Source organism: Diabrotica virgifera, chromosome 5 (assembly GCF_917563875.1).
Source record: "Diabrotica virgifera virgifera chromosome 5, PGI_DIABVI_V3a".
Classification (NCBI taxonomy): domain Eukaryota; kingdom Metazoa; phylum Arthropoda; class Insecta; order Coleoptera; family Chrysomelidae; genus Diabrotica; species Diabrotica virgifera.
The window spans coordinates 136,471,443-136,493,045 of NC_065447.1; the positions used below are offsets into that span (position 1 = coordinate 136,471,443).

A 21,603-nucleotide genomic window follows, 5' to 3' on the forward strand; every position below is an offset into this window, starting at 1 on the left:
AAAATACCTACATACATAGAAACTTGGAGCCATAAGACGAGAAATCATAATGAAACTGTCATAAACACCAATTTTTATAACCACATTCATAGCAGCCCCGATGTCATCTACACTAAATTCAAATAAAACATGCAGTGCATGTAAACAAAGATTATACTTGCTAAAGGTGTTCAAAATGTATGTACTCGTTTAATAGTAACAGTAACACTTTGGCTCTTTCCCACATAACAATGATGTTCGTATCATGTTCGTATCATGACATTCGTCGGAGTATATTCTTTTTAATACAAGCATAGCATGTACCTTAAAAAACATTCTAAATTTCATGTTCTTTGCATATACTTTTAAAGTATATTCTCGTACCGAATATACTGAGTACATTCGTGTACGTGGTAACTCGGAATATTCGTAAAAGTTTATTCTTAGAATATACCTTTATCGAATATTCTTAGCACATACTTATAAGTACATTCTTAACACATACTTATAAGTAGATACTTTTAAAATATCTTAAAAACCATATGTATATATAGGAAGTATAATATTAGCCTTATAGATTATCAACTTCGTTATATTTTAGAATAATTAATAAAATTTATGTATGTAGGTAGTATTGGACGAATTTCATTTCAAAATTGTTGTATGGTAAAAAAGTTTAAACATTAATTGTATTAACGTTTATTATTAAAAAATCGTTTTCATAATTGATATAACTTTACCATTTCGAGTTTATCACGAGTATTTTTACATCGTTGGAATTTGAATTTAGGTAACATTCAATTCAATACGGGAGTCTGTGATACGGGCCATTCCAGAACCAAAGCATGCCAAAACCCACAACCAAAGGATTTGGTGTTGCCAACCATCGAGTAAGCTTTTTCCGTCAACCTTAAAAATTCCCACTTTTATAAAAAAATTCCCTCCTGTCTACAAAATCTGAGAAGATGTGTTTAATTATTTTCAAATATTTTGATTTTTTTAATATTTAATAATTTGGACTGGAACAAAAATTCCCTTTTGAGTTAACTTTTCCCTTTATCACCTTTTATGTTAAAAATTCCCACAAAAAGTGAAATTTTCCTCCGTTTGGCAACCCTCACCAGTGCACTGATGTTGTTATTCCACTTCCACAATACATATCCCCCTAACTCCGACCTGTCTTATTCTGAGCATTTCTTACCTGAATGGATCAGGGTAGGAAACAACGGTAACATATGAAATCGAAAATATGTATCTATGCAGTGTGGCAGTGTTAAAGACGAATGATAATAAAGTACTAGTAATAATCTATTTTGGTAACTGAATATTATTTAATAAATACATATAATACATTTAATAATATAAGTAAGTACATATAAGTATATAAATTTTAGTTACTCATACATAGTTTAGTTTAGCTAAATATTATAATATAATAGTTTATATAGATAACTAAAATTTATAAATATGTATTTACTTTTTAAGTAATATTGCAGAATGTAGGTACTAACTACATTCTCATTTGCCATTAAAATATGTAAATATAATAGGTATTTGGTAGAACCAGTAGAACCTAAGATGAGATTAGGTGATGCTGAAAACATACTTCTGAGCAATATAGCACTTGATAGCACTTTCTTAGAATATCCTTAAAAATATATTCTTCTAATACAAAGATGTGCAGTAGTACGTTCTAATTATATAAATAGAAGGTTTATAGCACTTCCTTGGAATATTCTAAAAAGTACGTTCTTAGTATAAACTAAAAAGATGTGCGGTAGTACGCTCTAAGTATATAAATAGAAGGTTTATAGCACGTCCTTGGAATGTTCTAAAAAGTATATTCTTAGTATATACTGAAAAGAAGTGCGGTAGTACATTCTAAGTATATACATAGAACGTTTAAGTACTGTAATATAGTATATACTCAGTATGTGCTCTGGACATTCGCAATGGTAATTACGCATATTCTTAGTATATACTTTTTCTAAAAAGTATGTTCTATGAATCTACTAAGAACATGAAATTGTTATGTGGGTTTCTCGATTATTAGATTTTATTTAATAGTATATAAAGTATTGTAGTCACCGAATACATAATTAGTGAAAAAATAATCCTATTATTTAAATAATTGAATAATTTTCGCGATTATGCAAGTAACTGTTATCCAAAAATATTCAAAACCTGAACGTAAATAGCCATCTCGTATGTTGCCGATGATAACATCGCTGTCAACTAATGTCTACATCCAGTGCATATCTCATGCGAATAAACTTTATTAGTAAAGCTATTAGTTTTATTTATACGATTTTAACAAAAACTAGAATTGTGGTTTTGATGTTCGGTAGTGTTTTGGAATTATCCGGTAGGATACTCTGACTCTGAGATTATGGAAGTACTTAAAAAAGCATGTAGGTATGGTGCAATAGTTATGCACATAATTATTAATTTTATTAAAAAAAATATGAGACCTTGATTTTTTCTATCATATTTTAATATATCAATTATGATTTCAATACCTGTATCATAATGGGCTTCATTATGATACAGATTTTCATTACGATAAAGATATTTAATTTAACCAATAAAATTACGAGATGACGTTCTGTATCGAAGGTGGTACATACGCAATGAGCAATGTCAAGTCAAATGCATACGCTTTGACAGTTCAAAGTTGATAATATATTTAAACAGACAAATTTCAAGATTCATCACCTGAAACAATAGGTCTGGATCCCGCGTATAAAAAAAAGTTGATTAATAGCAAGCTGAAAATTTGTTAATAGCTTAAGGTTGTCTAGTTGGACAAACTTATAATAGGTCGGTGAGTAAATAGCTCGGTTCTTTTTGAGAAATGTAATTGTTTTGAGAGGGGACATACCCCCACTTTTTTTTAGAGAAAACGCATCGCAAAGATTGCGAATGAAGACTGAATATCTTGGAGTGCAGACGTGTGTCTCTAGTATCTTATATCTTATCTGCAATATATCTTGGGAGTGAGAAGTCACTCTATCTTATGATCATATCTGAGTGGTATTCACTCTATTCTCGTATCTGTATTTGGATCTAACATCCGATTAGATTCAAATTACCATATAAGTAACTTCGGTGCTTGATTACTAGTTAAAGTAAAGTTAGATTCAGTGCAATTTAAGAAGCAACATCTTCAGAGTTACTGTAAGTGTCTTAATTAAACATACATCCAATTATCTCCAAAAGTAAAGCTAATCCACGGTCTATCTACCTCAACCCTTTCTTTTAGATTAACTATTTAATTAAAAGCTGTGCGATTGGCTATTTTTAATAAAACCGAGTGCGGGGTGGTTTTTTAATTTTGAACTAACTATAAACTTTTTTTAACTTTGTATGTTTTGCATTTAATTTTATTATATAGTTGTTCTTTATATATTCTATCCATCGTTAAATTTACCATATCAGTGATCTCGAGATAAGCCCTAAACAGCAAAGAGAGTACTTTTCATGATAGATGCTTGATTTGATTTTTTTAATTCATAACCAGGCTCTCTTTACTGTGTTTTTAATTGTGCATGATTTTACCATATTATGATACTTGTATTTCTTTTATCATATTTACTGTTTATTTCTACCTGTACCCAACCACACATTAATAGTTGGTGCAGTTTTTATTTGTGTATGTAGTTTCCTCTTTATTTCTTGTTGTGTTTTTGGGATTCACCCTTCTGGTGAACCATTTGTTCAATATATTGTTTTTTGTTTATTTCACGATTTTTATTTATCTACTCCTAATAAGTTTCCTGATAAGAGATTACCTCTAAATATTTGTTAAGTAACATAACCAATCACTATATTATCTTCGACCAGGAGAAAGATCACGTAGAATAAGTTTTGTAGGTAAGTAGGTGGACGACTGTCACCGAATATATTTATTATTTCTTTATGTAGTGTATTGACAACATTTTTTATTTCTTTTACTAATTAACTGTTCATATCCTTTCTGATATTTGGTCTCAGAACCTAATTATCTTTCCTTACCTGTTTCCGTCTCTAATGTTTCTTAATTTCCCCCTTGTAACCCCAAAAAGTTAAGTGGCGCCCTCTTTCTATCTTCCCTTATCTTTGGTAATTTTACTATCTTTTTATCTGTTTCTGTCCCTTCTCTAATCTACCTTCTCTTGTCTTATCTTTACCTATTTCTTCTATTGGCCCCATTCCACGTTCCAGAAGCTAGTTTCGAACCCACGAATCGCTTTTCACCAACCATCTGGCTGCCGTTCGCAGTGTCTCCATTGGTGACCTTTCTAGCACCATCCAAAAAAGGTTTCCGAGGTTACAATACTTTACTCTTAGCGAAATTCATATTTTTCGACATACCTAGTATAATATAGATAAAATTTTATATCTGATAGTTGAATCTCAGCTTTTAGGAAATTTAGAACTTTTATGAAGAATACTTCTTTTCGTAAAATTAAAAATAAAAAAGTTTCCCATAAAATATTATGAGCATGTATATATAATATTATACATAAATATAATTAGTCTGGGCTGATTATCGGAGAATAGGCTATTTTTGGGAAAAGTTATTTACCAGCAATTTTATTGCTGGAATCGAATTATAAGATCCTATATATTAATAATATAGGTATGCAAAGTCCGCAGATAGTGTGCTACTTTTTTTATAAACAAAATGGCGCCCGAAAATCGTGTTTTTTGCAATTATTGCTCTATAACTCCGAAGATTTTAACTTTACAACAAAAACACTCAAATAAAAATTCACCGAGATTAAATTCTGCATAGAGATGTGTTTTTCCCGATCTGCTCCGACGAAAATTTTCCTCGGAAAATGCGGGTTTTCCCAACAAAATCTTTAATTTTCAAATAAAGTTTTAGATAAGTAATTATCTACCAATAATTAAATAATTTGGTGACTTAAAACACTTCTTGGTTTATATTATAGTTCCAGAAGCTAGTGAAAATTAAACGAATATTTTAGCAACAATTCAATTGTTAATTATTAATTTACGGTCGCAATAATAACCAAAATAATTAAGATACACTGATCAAACTTTGAAATCTTATAAATATGAGATGCCTATTTAATATTTTGTCGACAAAATATAATTTTTTTATTTTTCTGCATAATCTTTAAATGTTTAAAAAAATAGTTATAAACAAATTAACTTTTCTCAAAAAGTTTTTATTTTATTATAATTTTAAAAAATAGCTAAAATGCGCATTTCAAATATCTTGAAAATGAATGCTTTAAAACTTTTTTGCAACCATTTGCCAAAAAGTTATGAAACATCAAAGTAAAAATACGATTACTATGGTGTTTATAATTTTTTTTAATTCTATCAAAGCGTAGAAGTGAGTTTAAAGTACAAGCTAATTATTTATAAAAAATAACGATTATCAGTTTAATGGTTATATTTTAATTAAAGATTATAAATATATTTTTTTGTAATTTACACGCGCGAAAGTAGAGTAATACAGTACTGTAGCTAAAATATTCACTTTTAATAAATAATGTATATGCTGCGTGTCAGTCGCTTCGAGTGAACAATTTAGCTCCGACTCTGTATCAGGCCTACTTTTGCGCTAAAAATTACAAAAGTATTTTTAATCTTTCATTAAAATGTAACCATTGCACTGATTTTTGACATTCTTTGTGAGTAATTAGATTGTACCATAGACTCACTTTTAAGCTTTGAAACAATTAAAACAAATTATAAACAACGGAGAAATCGTATATTTACTTTGCTGTTTCATAACTTTTTTGCAAATGGTTGGAAAATTTTTTTAAAGCATTCATTTTCAAGACCTATGAAATACGCATTTTAAGTATTTTTTTAAAATTAGAATATAATAAACAATTTCTGAGAAATGTTAATTTGTTTATAACAATTTTTTTAAACATTTAAAGATTATGCAAAAAAATGAAAAAAATATATTTTGTCGACAAAATATTAAATAGGCATCACACCTTTATAATCTTTCTAAGTTTGATCAATGTGTCATGATTATTTTGGTTGTTATTGCGACTGTAAATTGTTAATTAACAATTGAATTGTTGCTAAAATATTCGTTTCATTTTCACCGGCTTCTGAATTTATAATCTATACCAAGAAAGCTTTTATTTCACCAAGCTATATAATTATTAATAAATAATTACTGGCCCAAAAAAAATTATTTGAAAATTCGAGATTTTGTTGGGAAAACCCACATTTTCCGACGAAAATTTTCGTCGGAGCAAATCGGAAAAAACATGCCTCTATGTATAATTAAATTGGGGTGAATTTTTATTTGAGTGTTTTTGGTGTAAAGTTAAAATCTTCGGAGTTATAGAGCAATAATTGAAAACAGTACAATTTGTCGGCGCCATTTTGTTTATAAAAAAAGTAGCACACTATCTGCGGACTTCGCATACCTATATTAATAATAAATAGGATCTTATAATTTGATTCCAGCAATAAAATTGCTGGTAAATAACCTTTCTTTGTACTTTACTAATTAGACCAGTGTATTATAACTATTTTTTTTTCAAATTTAAAGATTATGCAAAAAAAAAGAAAAATTTATATTTTGTCGATAAAATATTAAATAAGCATCTTAACTTTATAATCTTTAAAAGTTTGATCAAGGTATCATGATTATTTTGGTTATTATTGCGATCGTAAATTGTTAATTAACAATTTAATTGTTGCTAAAATATTCGTTTAATTTTCACCAGCTTCTGGAATTGCAATCTATACCAAGAAAGATTTGATGTCACTAAGTTATTTAATTATTGATTAATAATTATTTACCTAAAACTTTATATGAAAATTAGAGTTTTTGTTAGGAAAACCCGCATTTTCCGAGAAAAATTTTCGTCGGAGCAAATCGTGAAAAACATATCTCTATGCAGAATTTAATTGCGGTGAATTTTTATTTGGGTGTTTTTGTTGTAAAGTTAAAATCTTCGAAGTTATAGAGCAAGTATTGAAAAAAATACGATTTGTCGACGCCATTTTGTTTATAAAAGAAGTAGCACACTATCTGCGGACTTTGCATACCTATATTATTAATATATAGGATCTTATAATTCGATTCCAGCAATAAAATTGCTGGTAAATAACTTTTCCATGAATTTTGCTAATTAGCCCAGACTAAATGTATACATAAATATAATGTACATAATACATATCATTGGATAGACAGCTTAAATAAAAAAATAGTAAGCTGTCATTTAACACTACATAAACATTAATATTAAAATTGATCGCCAACCGTCACTAAAGTCATTCATTATTGTACTCATTTGCGGCAGTAAAGTAACACTTTATTGTACTGAAAGAAGAATTTTACTTTAGCTGCCGCGATTATTAATCAGATTAACCAAGATTGAATTTAAGTGGTCGATGGCAGTAATCGATTATTTATTTGAGTAAACTTAAAATTTATTTTACTTTAATTATTAAAAATATTTTACAAAATGTACGTTTTATTAATTAAATTTATTTCAAAAAGTGAAATTATGTAGTATTTTGCAATTATATTCATACAACATAAATCAAAACTACAGATTTAGTAATATTAGGTATTCAATATTTATCGATTAAACATCGAAACCGGCCATCATGTAAAAGCATTCTGTCATTATTGTCATGCGAAATTTTTATTTCGTCTAAAATTAAAAAAAAAAATAAAATTACTATTATTATATAAAATTATTACTATTCATTTTTTGTATGTTTGTACAATAAAGAGATTAAACAAAATATGACTATTTATTTAGATTTTCTGCGATTCATCAAGGGAAGAGCAACTGCGAAAGACCATAGCTCATAAACAATGACGTAACTATTAACGTTATTTTTAATTTTTGGTATTATTTTAAGTATTTAAGTAATTAGTTTAATATTTAAATAAAAATTAAATTAAATTGTTCAAAATATATTTATTTTGTTGAAATCATAATAATAGAAGTATAACTTCTTACCTTCGTACAAAGTACACACACTCTTTTTTCATTAGAAGGATGTAATTAAGAAAGTGTTAAGTAAATGTTAATATTTTTTATAATTGGCGATAAAATTTTGTATGCAGCACGTTAGTAAAGACTCTTTATTGAACTCGTCTGTTACTCACCTCGCTCGCTTCGCTCCCTTTGGTCATAATATCAGACTTGTTCGACTTTACTGACTTACATAAATAACTCTTATTTATTTGACGTTTCAATTTTGTGTTGACGTTTAGTTGCGTCAAACGAAAACAAATATATTTGAACAAGGATTGTGACGTCACAATGTCGACTTTGAAGACGGATATCTCGAAGATGGTTAGAGATACCGAAATTCCGTTTTCAGATTTGGATTCAAGAGAGAAAACTACATAGGAATCCATCGCTATACTGGCTCTAAATATTGCAGGAGCGGCGGCGCACGAACAGACTCTGCGAATTTATAAACGAATACAAAATTTTCGTTGAATATAATTTGACAATCTAACAGTTTTATTCCTTTTTGCGAATTTGCTTTTTTATTATAATTACATTTTAGGTGGAATGATTCAGGTAGAATGCGGATTGGTCTTAATTATTAAAAAAAAAGGTAACAAGCACTACTATACGTAAATGAGTGATATAATATTGACCAAAAGTAGGCCAATTCGAATCTCGACTGGTAGATAACTTAACTGAAGTTTTATTCATAGTCGCGACAATATTGTATAAATAAATTAAACTATTTCATACAATCGAGTAAAACCGAAATAACTAAAATATTACAATAATTAAGGTAGTAACACAACAACAAAATTTATAGATGTTATGTTTTTATGGGATTAGCCACAGTTTGTTTGTAATGACAATTACATTTTTCCTAAAAAATTTAGAGTTTCGATTTCTACTCAGGAAATCGTTTTCAAAAAAAATGAATGAAAAAAGAAATTGTGTTGAAAAAAGGTGTGTATAACCGTCAGTTGTTGTTGTTATGTTGTGTCAAAATCAAAACGTTGAAGTTTGAAGTACTTGCCTCTGCTGTTTTGGGTAACAGCCATGCTTTGGCCGAAAAGATATGAGTATGGATGTTTTATGTCCTGTAATATATATCAAATTCAGATTAGTGTGCGTGTGTTTTTCATTATTTCTAAAAATGTTATATCTGATTCTGCGTTTGGGAGTGTTCGTAAATAGCGAGTTTTTTAATGTATAAGCAGTAAATTGTATTGTGTGTATTGTGTCTTGCATATGTATGTATGTATAGTGTATGATTGGCATTTGTGTTCACATTTTCCTATGCGCTATAGGGCTTTTCATCGATTGTTATTTGTTTCGAGCTTCTGTCATGTGTCACATAATATTAATATATCTACGTCATACGTCTTTGGTTTGTATTATTGTATATACCAATAACGTATGTCGTAGATATATTAATATTATGTGACACATGACAGAAGCTCGAAACAAATGACTGTGAATGAAAAGCCCTATTGTTGATATATTTTTGTTGTTCACATATTTCTTTAAGTATTGGCAACTAAAGCTGTTTTGCCGCTTTCTGCTGATGTCACCCGAGTAAAAACAGGGATCACCCCACCTCGCTCCAATCCATAGCACGCTGATGCGCGATGGGGGCACAACTATCAGCCAAATGCTCTTCACAAAGGAATCCTGGGTAATAAGATTCCAATGTGGTGCCCTAATCGAATTCAAAACTAGGCCAGCGTGGAGCGCTCTATGCCTTTATCTTCTAATTACTTATCCGCGGAACTAAAATTGCTTGCTTGGGCCCCAAGTCATTGTACCAAGCCCCACTGAGCTCAATCCAATGGTGTGGTGCTCAAGTATTTTTTGTTTTATGTTTTTTGTGTTTTTTTTTGTGGCTTGCGCCTTTTTTTGTTTTTTATGTTTTTTTGGTGGCTTGCGCCTTTTCTTCTATTTTCTTAAGGGCTGTCTTTACCTGATCGTGATGTTGGACCTACGCTTGTGATTTCGTGTTTCTTCGGCAGTTGGTGTTTCAAGCTACGAACTATCTACTATTTTTTTATTTTACTTCTTTATCACTTTATGTTTCTCTTTATTTTCTTTACTTTATTCCACTATTTGTTGTTTGGGACGTTTGTGCTTCCATCTCTCGCAGTATGGGGCTTGGGTGGTGTTCCACCTCCGCGAATTTGACCCTTGCCTTGTCTGTCATCACTTCAGTGACTCTCACCTGTGTTGTAGTTCTCTGAACAGCAATCGTTCTGCGACGTACCTCGGGACTTTGGCTGCTTCTCTTAGGCTGCTGTTGCGGGCCGCTTGAATCTTCTTTTTGTGTGTTTTGCATACATGTCCCCATGCGAGAGATGCGTATGTTAATACCGGTAATATTATGCTGTTTATTAATCTTAACCTCGTTTTTAATCTTAATTTACTTTTCTTGCCTGTGAGTCCTCTTAATGATGCTCTCGCCATGTTGGCCTTCTAGACTGTGGCTTCTACATGTTTTGGAAGGTTAATCCTTTGTCCATGATGACTCCCAGGTATTTAGCTTCATCTTTCCACTCGATGAGGTTGTTCTGCACCGCCAGTTGTTCTTCTGGCTGCTGTCTACCTTTCTTGTATAGTACTGCTTGCGTCTTTTCAGAGTTGATGGCTATCTTTCATTTTATACTCCATTCCTCGATGTCATCTAACGCTGTTTGCAGGTTGGTCACTGCTATGTCTACTTGTCTGTGTTTGGCCGCTATCGCTGTGTCGTCGGCGTAGAGGCTTATAAGGGTACCTGGTGTTCTAGGTACGTCTGCGGTGTATATTGTGTACAGCAGAGGTGACAGGACTGCTCCTTGTGGCACTCCAGCCTCCGGGCTTCCGAGCTCGGACAGGACTTGTCCTATCCGGACCCTGAAGCTCCGGCCGCCCAAGTACGAAGAGATCAGCCTCGTCATCGCCCCGCTGTACCCATAACCTCGCATTTTATATATGATCCCCTTATGCCATACTCTGTCGAAAGCTTTGCTTACGTCCAGGAATGCTGCTCCAGTGTACTGCTTGTCGTTGAATCCAACTGCTATGTACTCAGTTAGTCTGAGTACTTGTAGCTCGCTGGAGTGCTCTGCTCTAAATCCAAATTGAGCTTCAGGGATTATCTCTAGTCTATTTGTTTCCGCTTGCAGTCTGCTGAGGATAATTCTTTCCACTATCTTGCTAATCGCTGGGAGTAAACTGATTGGCCTGTAGTTCTGCGGGAACGTGTGGTTCTTGCCAAGTTATGGAATCATGATGACATGGGCCTCTTTCCATCTATTTGGGAATATTTTATATCTTAGTATTACACTATGTTTGTAAAGTACACTATAGCTCTTATGGGCAAATATTTTAGGGCTCTATTTGTTATTTCGTCTATACCAGGCGCTTTCCTCAGTGAACTATTTTTTATGTGTTCGTTTATTTCTTCCGGTGATGTTGGGGGGATGATGTCTTCTGGATCGTCTGGTCTTGACCTCTCTGTTCAGTGTGTTTGTCCAGGTTTTGTCTACTCGGTTTCTTGTTCTTCTGGCTATTTGCTTCGCTCTGTTTTTTCCCTTGTCAGGTCTTGTACTTCTTTTGGTATGTCTTTGAACCTTCCCGTGTGGATCTCGACTTCTTTTTCTGTTGTGCTATTTCTAGTGGCTTCTCGGATGATGATTTCTAGCTCTAGGACTTTTTCTTCTATTTGTTGTGGGTTATTTATAACTGGCACTATATTTATTCCTTCACTCACTAATCTTTTATAATTTGTCCACTTTATTTTCTTTTTTATTCTTTTCGGCGGGTTTGTTTCTTCCCATGTTCCTAGTTCTAGTAGAATAGGGTTGTGGTCTGTTGTTCCTTCGTTTAGGATGATTAGTTCTGCTTGTAGTAATAGGTTTTTAGCCACAACGATGTCAATGTGGGTGGGAAGTCCGTTTTCTGGGAAATGTGTTGGTTCTTCTGGGCCCATTTCCACTTTGTCGTCATTATTTTCTATGTAGCTATTTAGTAGTCGTCCGTTTCTGTTCGTAGCTCTATCGTTCCAGTTGGGGGATCTCGCATTTAGGTCTCCTATTATTATCGATGTTTCGGCGGTGTTTAGGAACGCATCTAGGTCATCGTCCATTAATGGGTCGTGCGGTCTTACGTAGGCTGATGTTGTTCTGACTGCGTCTTGCCCCATTTTCACTTCTATTGTTGTTGACTCCATGTTTACCATTGGTGGAGTCGTGAATCTTGTATGTTTAATTCCCTTCTTGACTAGGATGGCCGTTCCTCCCGATCTTCTTGTGAGGTCGTTTCTGTATACATCGTACCCAGGAAACTTTAGGTTAAAGTCGTTGGTAAGCTTAGTTTCCTGTATTGATACGATATCCATCTCGTATCTATTAGGAGTTCATCCATGATGTTTAGGTTTGTTGATATGCCGCCCGGATTCCAGGAGCCTATCCTCAAGTATCCCCTGTCTGCCTGTATTAGTTCTACGTCTGCCTGGTGCCTAGGATAACTTCTTGGACTACCTTAGTCACTATGTTAGTGACCATTCTGACTAGGTAGTCTTAAACTTACTCTTTTCATCAATACGGTTACTTATTTAGTCGATCTTGACGCGCTTTCTCAGAAGGGTTTCTGGCTATTTTTATTTTGCCCTTTATAGGGTTGGATGAGTAGGAGGGGTATTACTTGTCGATGTCGTTGTCTGATTTATTTTTGTCATTTTCTTTAGTATAGTTTTTCATGTTGTAGTAAGTCACTGAGCATCATCTCTTTGGTTTAGACTGTTGAGACTTTTTTCTATTTCTATCGATTCTCTGATTTCACGTTTTCTTTTGATTTCTATGTTAGCTAGCATCGTCATTTGATTCAGGTTTATTATATGTTCTGTATTTGCGACATGCAAGGGATGACGTTTTTTCTCTCCTTTCGATGACATTTTCTTGTTCTTCTCGTCTAACATGGATTCTTCGGTTGGTCTGTCCGATGTATGACTTTTCACAATCCTCACATGGAATTTCGTATACTCCTTGATTTTCTAACGATATTTTGGTTTTTGCTGTTGGTAAAATAGTAGGTCGAGATTTTTCTATCTGTGTTAAATATCGATTATATTTTGTGTTTTCTCAGCACTCCCCCTATTTTCTCTGTTGTACCCTTCACAAATTGCAGAATGATTTTGGCAATCGGTGTTTCATCTTCTGTTAGGTCCTTAATTCTTCTTCGAGCATTCTCAGCTTTTTCGATGGTATAAGTTGAGAAGCCGTTTTTTCGTAACGTTGTTTTCACATTATGCATTTCTCAATTTTGATGTTCTGTTGTATAGCTATATATACATATTTATGTTATAAGTTAACAGATATTGCGATACATGAAATGGATTCTCAATAATGATATTTGCACTTTTAACCCTATTCGTTTCAGTACACTTAGGGCCGGTTGTTCGAACGCTAATCAAAAATGATTATTATTAAATATTTAATTACTGTCACAACTGTCAATGTCAACTTTGTTTGGGTTGCTGAAAACATAATTATTGATTACAATTATGAAATTAGTTAATCTTTTATGTTAATAATTGTTATGTTAATTGATTAACTAATCTCATAATTATAATCAATTATGTTTTCAACAACCCAACCAAAGTTGACATTGACAGTTGGTAACAGTAATTAAATATTTGATAGTGATCATTGTTGATTAGCGTTCGAACAACCGGTCCGTAGACTAATATAATCTACTATTATTTTTTATAGGTGTTTACTTCTAATCCTCATTTAACGATGTTTTTTCGTAGAATCAATAATCAATAATAACCTAAACGAAGATAATACCCTTTATATACCTTTTCTCGGCGCTTGTGTTTTTCAGTTAATAGTAAAGGCGTACTCTGCTTCGAAACTTTCACTCTCAATCTTTGCAGTCGGTAATAATTTACAATTTTATAGTAAAAGAATGGACAAGAAAGGAAAATGGCAATGCGTTGGTGGACTTAATATAGTTATCGACGGCAACGAACAGCTGTTTTGAAACTAAATGAGGATGACGAAGATGACCTAGGTTAATAAAACACTGAATGAATCATCGCCAACGCATGGCAGTTGATACATTGACTCTGTTTAGAATAAGTAAACATATTTTTTAATTAATGTAAAGACTGAAATAGTTTTTGTACACACTTATGACTACTGAAAGACAGGGAGAAGCAAACTTTTGAAGTGTGTAAAATATATAAATCCTAGCTGGGCGCTTTTGGCTTGTAAAGCCATCTTCAGAGCTATGCTAAAATAAAAAGGTCTCTGATGAATAATTGATCTTAGAATTCAAAAGGCTTAACTTACGTCAATAGTTTCAAAATACCACTATGAAGAGAGAGTAATCCCATGTAAGATTTAAAAAAACTTCTACTTTTTATGCAGTTTTTTATTGGTAGAAAAAAACTTTGTCTGACTTTTGGAAAAAAAATTGTCTCATGGTGTTGTCGGTTGTGGTTGAAACATTGAAGACATCTAATACAGGCACAAAGGACTCTCACACAAAAAATACATTACAGATTACAGAGATTTGATCATGGTAATGTCAAAAAACCTTACCATCTGAAGTGTACATAGGCAGCATGCAGAATGGAGGCATGAGCGCATGAGGCATAGATGTTTTCCTTTTTCCTCACAACAAGTGACAGTTGACATTTTTAGCAAATTTGAATATTGAAAATTTTAAGAGAAGTGAATAATCGAATTGAGCAATTTTTAACGAAGTCTGTAGTTACAAAGATCTGGTTTTTAAAAATAAAATACACGTTGAGAAAACACTTAAGGTACAAGATAAATCAGTTGACAAGTTATACCCCAAAAACAGAATTCTATTCTTTTTTAAAGGAATAGAGGATGTAAAGAAACTTGATGGTGAAGTTTTATCACATTATTGGATAAGTCACAAATTACAGTAAGTGTACTATGTTTTTATCAAAAGATGGAAATTATGTTAAAAATGAATTTTTGAAAAATATTTTCTGCTATTTAAAGAAGAATAAGTTGCCAAATGATTAATATTTAATAAAGAATTAAAAAATTTTAAAAAATTGATTTTAATTGCATGAGGTCAAACTTCTGCCTCTAAAGTCTCCCACAAGAGTCTGAATAAAGGGTTATAGTTGTAATTAAGATTGATTTGTGTATTTAAGCAAAAATCAGAATTAAGTTTCGTTTCTTTAGTCATCACTCGTTCTTCTAAAAGATTCAATAATATGATAAAACTTCACCATCAAGTTTCTTCACATCCTCTATTCCTTTAAAAAAGGAGTCGAATTTTGTTCTTGGGGGATAACTTACAACTGATTTATCTTGAACCTTAAGGCTTTTCTCAACATGTATTTTATTTTTAAAAACCAGATGTATGTAGCCGCAGACTTTTTTAAAAATTGTTCAATGCAATTATTCACTTTTCTAAAAATGTTCAGTATTCAAATTTGCTAAACATGTCATATGTCAACTGTCACTTGTTGTGAGGAAAAAGGAAAGCATCTAAGCGAGCACATCCTGTCTATGTCGGCTGTCAGTAAATGCCTTATGCGCTCCATGCCCCGCGCACTCTAAAAAAAAACAAGTATTTAATCGTATTTATTTGTAATCGGAAGAAGGCGAAATGCCAAACAAAATATTCAAACAGATGCCAGTAGGAAAAAGAACAAGAGGAAGACCGAAGCTGAGATATTTAGAACAAATAGAAAATGATATAAAAACCTTAAAAATAAAAAACTGGAGAAAAAAAGCACGAAACCGATCAGAGTGGAGAAGAATCCTGGAACAGGCCAAGACCCAGAAAGGGCTGTCGAGCCAATGATGATGATGATGAATCGTATTTATTTGTAATCGGAAGAAGGCGAAATGCCAAACAAAATATTCAAACAGATGCCAGTAGGAAAAAGAACAAGAGGAAGACCGAAGCTGAGATATTTAGAACAAATAGAAAATTATATAAAAACCTTAAAAATAAAAAACTGGAGAAAGAAAGCACGAAACCGATCAGAGTGGAGAAGAATCCTGGAACAGGCCAAGACCCAGAAAGGACTGTCGAGCCAATGATGATGATGATGAATCGTATTTATTTTACTTCCATTTTGTCAGAGGCGCTGATGTCGGCATTGTGATTGGTGGAACATGACTTTTGACAAATCTTGCGCTATCTGTGAATCTGTGTCCAGTGTTCGTGTTCGTTCATTCGTTGTCGTTCAGTTATTTTATATGGTCGGTTATGTGATGTGTTTGTGTCACCATAAAAAGCTGATATTCAGTCGTGTTTTTTGATATTTTTGTTATTTTGTAATCGAGTAAGGTAAGTTTTTCTGATTGTAAGGTAGAGATTTTCTGATTGTAGGTACTGTTTATCCAACAGTTTTAAAATACACACCTTATTTCGCGTTTTGTTGTTAGGTCTAATGGCTCCGTTCAGCTGTTGTGTGCAGACGGTGAAAAAATTCAACAAGTAAACATTTATTTAATCCAAATTAAATACTCATATTTCTATGTAAAATGTCACATTATCGTATAAATAAATAAGTAAGAAACAAAAGTTGTTTGTGTTTTACCTTTACTGTCCACTTGAATAAAATATTAAATATTGGAAGTACCGTATGGAGGCTATGTACCTAGAATGGAGGCTAGATTATGGCACCCTTCCTATCCAATCAACAACAAGAACGTTTAAAATTTCACACCTATTATGTCGAAGCTACAGACCACTTATGTGGAGGCCAGATTTGTAGTATCCTTCCAATTAACCAGGTGCTGAAATACGTGACATATTTTTTGAAGGGTAAGATCGCATTCTACCCAATCACACAACACTTTTTTCTATGATGCGCTCCTGCCTATATTCTGCATGCTGCCAACGTAGGTACGCTTCAGATGGTAAAAATGATCAAATCTCTGCACCTGTAATGTATTTTTTGTGTGAGAGTCCTTTGTGCCCATATTAGATGTTTTCAATTATTCAACCACAACCGACAACACCATTAGACTTTTTTTTCCAAAGTCAGACGAAATGTTTTCTACCAATAAAAAACTGCATAAGAAGTAAAAGTTTTTTAAATCTTACACGGGATCCCTCTCTCTTCTTAGTGGTATTTTAAAATTATTGACGTAAGTTAAACCTTTTGAATACTCAGATCAATTATTATTCATTAGAGAACTTTTTATTGTAGCATAGCTCTGAAGATGGATTTATAAGCCGAAAGCACTCAGCTAGGATTTATATATTTTAGACACTTCAATATTTTTTAATTGCAAAAGAAAATTTATAAAAATTTAAAATAAACTAGATTTTTTTTACTTTTAACAACAATTAATTAAGGTCTTTTCTTTAACAAAATACAATATTTTTTCTGTCCATTCTAAACTGTGTTAAATCTTGGAGATGTGCATATTCATCTTAAACATTTCAGATTTGTCTTCGTTCACACTATATATATAGGCGAGGCACTGAAGCAGTAAAAAATCCTAAACTTACCAAAACTTGTTGCTTCCGATTCGTAAGGGTAAGAGTCTTAGGAACCATTGTGAACTGAAGTGAAGATGGCGAAATAAAAATTGCAATATTTAACAAGGAACATGCATTTTCCAAATGCGTTTCGAAGTGATGAAAAATGATAAATTTGTGCGGAAATAATTGACGCAAATGATTTCAGTATTACTACTCGGGTGGTTTTTTAGGCTCGCGGAATACGAATATCATGACGACCATAGTCTCCAAAGCACCTGGTGACCAGAATATACCTCCTCTGGAGTTTTACAAAAATTCGATAGAAAATCATGACGGCGATGATCTCCGGGAAACCTACTGCTTATGATGCAGTCTCCTGGAGTTTTGTGGAAATTAGATACAAACTCGTTATTCTGAGGTTTTTGGGATCGCTGAATATTAGAGCGAGATCGTCTCCTGGAGTTTTGTGAAAATTAAATACAAAATCAGTGCAATGTGGTTGCACGAAGGATTTTGGGGTCCCTTAACACGAATATCTTGTCGGAGAAGTTCTCTGAGGCACCTGGTGTGGAACACCCACTGATTTTGTATCAAATTTTCATAAAACTACAGGAGACGAACCCCTCTTAGGTACCTACTAGGTATCCCGGAGACCATTGATGATATGATATTCGTATTCAGCGACCCCAAATTTTTTTATCGAATTCCCACAAAACTCTAGGAGACGTGACTGGCCTTAGGCACCAGAAGCCTTGGAGACCATGGCCGTCATATTCGTGATGAGTGAACCCAAAAACTAGTGCATACTATTAAAAACCGTTGGGTTTGTTTATGACACCATTTACACTATGACACAAGACACTATAAACGGAATTAACACTTCGTCGGTGTCCAATGGTTACGTACACTTGAAGTGAAGTTGCGATGACGTAGACCGTTACTCCAACTTGAAATTTACTGTTGGGGCTGGTCAAAATGATATTACGTTATCATTATAAGTTATTTAGTCGAACGCTTTAATTAATCAATTAATGCCTGGTTGCACCAGCAAATCTTAAGCTATAGCTTAGCTGAGTTCAGCTTATAGATAGGGCCGCATAAGTCTCACTTATGTTGCACCCCAATTTTCGATTGTTATCTAAGCAGGTCTTAACTGAGACGGAGTTTAAGATGCAATCAATGTGGAAATCCATTGTGGCTGGCTTAAAATTGATCTAAGGCTCAATTGTGCAACGCGTATGTTTCATAAGCTGAGCTTAAGGCACATCTTAAGCTTAAGATCTGTTGGTGCAACCAGTCATAAAGCATCTACTATTAATATAGATCTGCTTGATTAAATTTACTTGCCACTCAATTAGTTTAATATAATACGCGAAACATATTACTGTTATCCGGCTTTAAGTAAATAAAATAAATTAATAATTAAACAAACCTAACGGTTTTTAATAGTATGCACTAGTTTTGCATTCACGTGTGTTCGGTAACATTAATTATATACATATACACAGAAATAAGAAAAAACTGAAAATAACTTAGACCTGATAAACCTGGTTTTCTCAAGGATAAATAATAGCACCTTTGAATAAACATATTTAACCGCTTAATGTTGCACTTTTCTATTACTAAATCGAATATTGGATAAAGTTAATGTGCATAAAGCTCAATAGCTTAAAGTACAATTTTTTGTTTTGTTACAGACCAACGAAGATATCGGTGAACTTTATCAGGATGAGGAAAATCAAGCGGCCATATTGCTAAGAACCGAAGGAGACGCACTAGTAGTGGTAAGTGTATTACTTTTTATCCGATTTTGTAGATACCAACATCTACATCTTCAAACAAGTTTCAAATAATATGATTTTGACCATCACATTATCTGGTACTGAATGTCCCCTTCTTCTTCGACTTTTTCCTATTATAAGTTCGCCGTTATCGTACTCCACAGCACTCGATCCTTACTTGTGCTCTGCCATCTTTTGTACATGCCCGTGGGCATGGCCATGTGCAGGGCCATGTTTTCAAACTTTTTTATTATTGATCTTCCTCTTTCTTCTTTATTTGTTCTTATTGTATGCGCACAGGTGATTTGTAGACTTCACATAAAGTCCAATTTAACTGTTGTTATTTTATTCCGTATTCCGTAATATTTAGCACTATGCTCTGAAAAATCCTTTTTGTTTTCTTTGGTAAGAGTGTGTTCCATATTACTTCGTGGACTGCTTTCGTGCCAACCATACCAACGGTACCGTACCAACGGTATCAAATCTATAAAAGACAACAAGAGTTACAAACACATCAGTTTGACACTGAAGCATTGATGGAAATTTTTCGTAAAATTAATGTTAGTTGCACAATTGCAACTAATAGTAGGGGAGCGAAGTCTACTAAATGTGCAGTCACTCGAGCGCTTTGGGGACCTATTGGGTTGTGAAGAGTAGGTCCTAAAATCAAAGAAAGTTAAGTAAAATTTTCAATTTTAGTGGGGACTTTCCATTTTTAATTTAATTTTTCATTTCCAACAATCGTTTTTTCCGATTATAGCGCCATCTATCCATAATTTGAAAAAATGTTTCGAATAAAAGTTGCTTATTTTTACGTAAAGAATTCAAATCTGGAATAAAAATTTGGGGCTCCTATTTAAAATTTTAAAGTAACCCCCCACCCCATCTTCGTGGGGAGTCGTGTTTGGTACCATTCGATAGACTTTTCAAAAATATTTTCCGATCTAATGTTTATTTTGCAAAATATCGCGGGATTTGTATTTAAAATTTTAAATTTACCCTGCAACCCTCTCCGTGCGGGGTCATGTTTGGTATCATTCAATAGATTTTTGAAAAATATTGAACACCTGTTTTTTAGTTTTTCGATCTAACGTTCATTTCGCGAATTATTCGCTTTTTTGTGAAACTTTTTAACTCGCCCATTTCCTTACGCCCCGCTCAAATCGTCAGATTTTGAAACATACACTTTTTTGCATGTCCTTAACTTACCTTATCTTAATCTGGCAATTTCGAGTATTTTTAAGGATATATTTTTTTTTCGGGTCCCCTTAACGAACTCCCCTGTGTTAAGAGCCAATATATGGTAGAGGTACATCTGAAGGGCATCAGGTTTCTTCCAATATGATAATCTGACGCGCTCGAGTAACTGCAAAAATCCCCGCTTGGGCTCCCCTACCATAACTAACAAAATTCGTAATTTTATTGTTATTCGCGTGGATAAATCGCAAAATCAAGTAGCGCTAGCGTTGGCTTCATCAGGAATAGCTGCAACTTTATAAGAAGGTGGAAGAAATGCACATGCTGCCTTGAATTCACCATTGAACGTGCTAATCAATAAAACGCCAGCTTGCATGGGTTAAAAATGAAATCTACATTAAAACGAATTTTGCCAAAAGTATTATTTGAATATCTGGTAGAGTTTAATTCTGGTGTTAATTCAAGTATTTCTGGAGGTAAGTTTTTAAGTTGGTTAAACACTTGCAATAAATGAGTACTTTCTATCATGGACGGAAAGAAAAACCATAGATTCCTGAATATTCCATCAAGGGCCTCTGTACCACACACGGTATATTCCCCATTTAAAAAAAAGTAAGAATGGTTCAAAATAAATTGATTTTTTTTTCTTTTGCTCAATCATTTTTTCATTTTCTTGTGATGAAAAAGTAAGATTCTGAAAACTTCAGCCCTTAAAAAAATTTTTAGAAGTCACTCAACAATTTTTTTTTTCTCCAAAAGTCGAATTATTTTTCGTTTTCTTTACTAAAAGAAATAAAAAATTCATATTCCGCGTATTTGATTGCCTTTATTTTACCCCAAGTTATTTTCTCTTTGATTATCATCAAGCTAAATGAAAAAAAAAACAACAGAAAGGATCTGAGAACATCCATATTTATTCAGAACCATTGATGTTTTGGTAATTTTAAACGGTTTTTTTAATTAGCCTAGTTGGTACAAGCGGTTAAATAAATTTCTCCTGGTAAAATTACTCTTTGACATGCATAAATTATTAGAAAATTTTTATATTAAATTGGATATTAAATCCGTATCACTTCAATCCCTTAAATTTTATGAAATTTTATGTGTCATTTTTTAGCAATTTTTAAATCTACTTTTAAAGTACCTAGAGACTTTTGCACTGTGTTTAGGATGATGTCAGGAAAAAAGTCTACTACAGAAAAATGGGTGCAAATTCA

General features: G+C 32.9%; 1 protein-coding gene across 5 annotated transcripts in view; it reads left to right on the top strand.

Moving 5' to 3' along the window:
• Positions 1-21,603, top strand: part of LOC114333699 (A disintegrin and metalloproteinase with thrombospondin motifs 16) — a 764,845-nt gene that overhangs the window by 579,250 nt on the left and 163,992 nt on the right. For all 5 annotated transcript variants that reach the window (XM_050650343.1, XM_050650342.1, XM_050650341.1 and 2 more), the window contains exon 5: positions 19,106-19,192. In XM_050650343.1, coding sequence (XP_050506300.1) covers positions 19,106-19,192 — 87 coding nt within the window. The remainder of the gene's footprint in view (positions 1-19,105; positions 19,193-21,603) is intronic.